The sequence below is a fragment of the Papaver somniferum genome, unplaced genomic scaffold, assembly GCF_003573695.1.
Source record: "Papaver somniferum cultivar HN1 unplaced genomic scaffold, ASM357369v1 unplaced-scaffold_26238, whole genome shotgun sequence".
Taxonomy (NCBI): Eukaryota; Viridiplantae; Streptophyta; class Magnoliopsida; order Ranunculales; family Papaveraceae; genus Papaver; species Papaver somniferum.
This window is the reverse complement of record NW_020636862.1, coordinates 479-1,000: the sequence shown is the minus strand read 5'-3', so window position 1 is coordinate 1,000 and position 522 is coordinate 479. Positions and strand designations below refer to the sequence as shown.

General features: G+C 44.6%; 1 protein-coding gene across 1 annotated transcript; it reads left to right on the top strand.

Moving 5' to 3' along the window:
• Positions 1 to 12: 12 nt before the first annotated feature.
• On the top strand, positions 13 to 516 carry LOC113341233 (probable WRKY transcription factor 48; the record flags this gene model as incomplete). The annotated part of the gene is made up of 1 exon (XM_026586192.1): positions 13 to 516. A coding segment is annotated over one exon (504 nt), but the record flags the coding sequence as incomplete, so codon positions are not given.
• Positions 517 to 522: the final 6 nt, after the last annotated feature.

Here is a 522-nt window from a genome sequence, read left to right as displayed (position 1 = left end):
GCATGACCATGAGTAACTAAAGCCAAACCCTACAACTACTGTGGGTTAATAGTTTGTTTCATTTTTCAGAATTTGATTTTTGGTTATTATGGTTGTTGTTGTTGTAGGAGTTATTACCGCTGCACGAGTGCGTCTTGTGGTGTTAAGAAGCGCGTTGAACGATCTTGTGATGATCCGACGATTGTTGTGACTACATATGAAGGGAAACATACACATCCAAGTGCTGTTATGCCTCGAGGAAGTGCTTCAGCTGCTGGGTTTCTGCAATCAGAGATTGGATGTGGTTTTGGTTCGTCTATCGGTGGTGTGCCAATGCAAATGACACGAAGCCATCTATACCCACACCACCAACAACAAGTACCACCGTATTCTCGTAACTTGTCACCGTTGAATTTTGGTAGTGATGCTACTGCTACGGCTAACTGTGTTACAAATGCTAGTATGGGCGTTGTGAATTTATCTGAGGGCCGTCGGTTTTGCACCTCAGCGTCGCCACCAAATACTACTGCTTCGTCCACACTG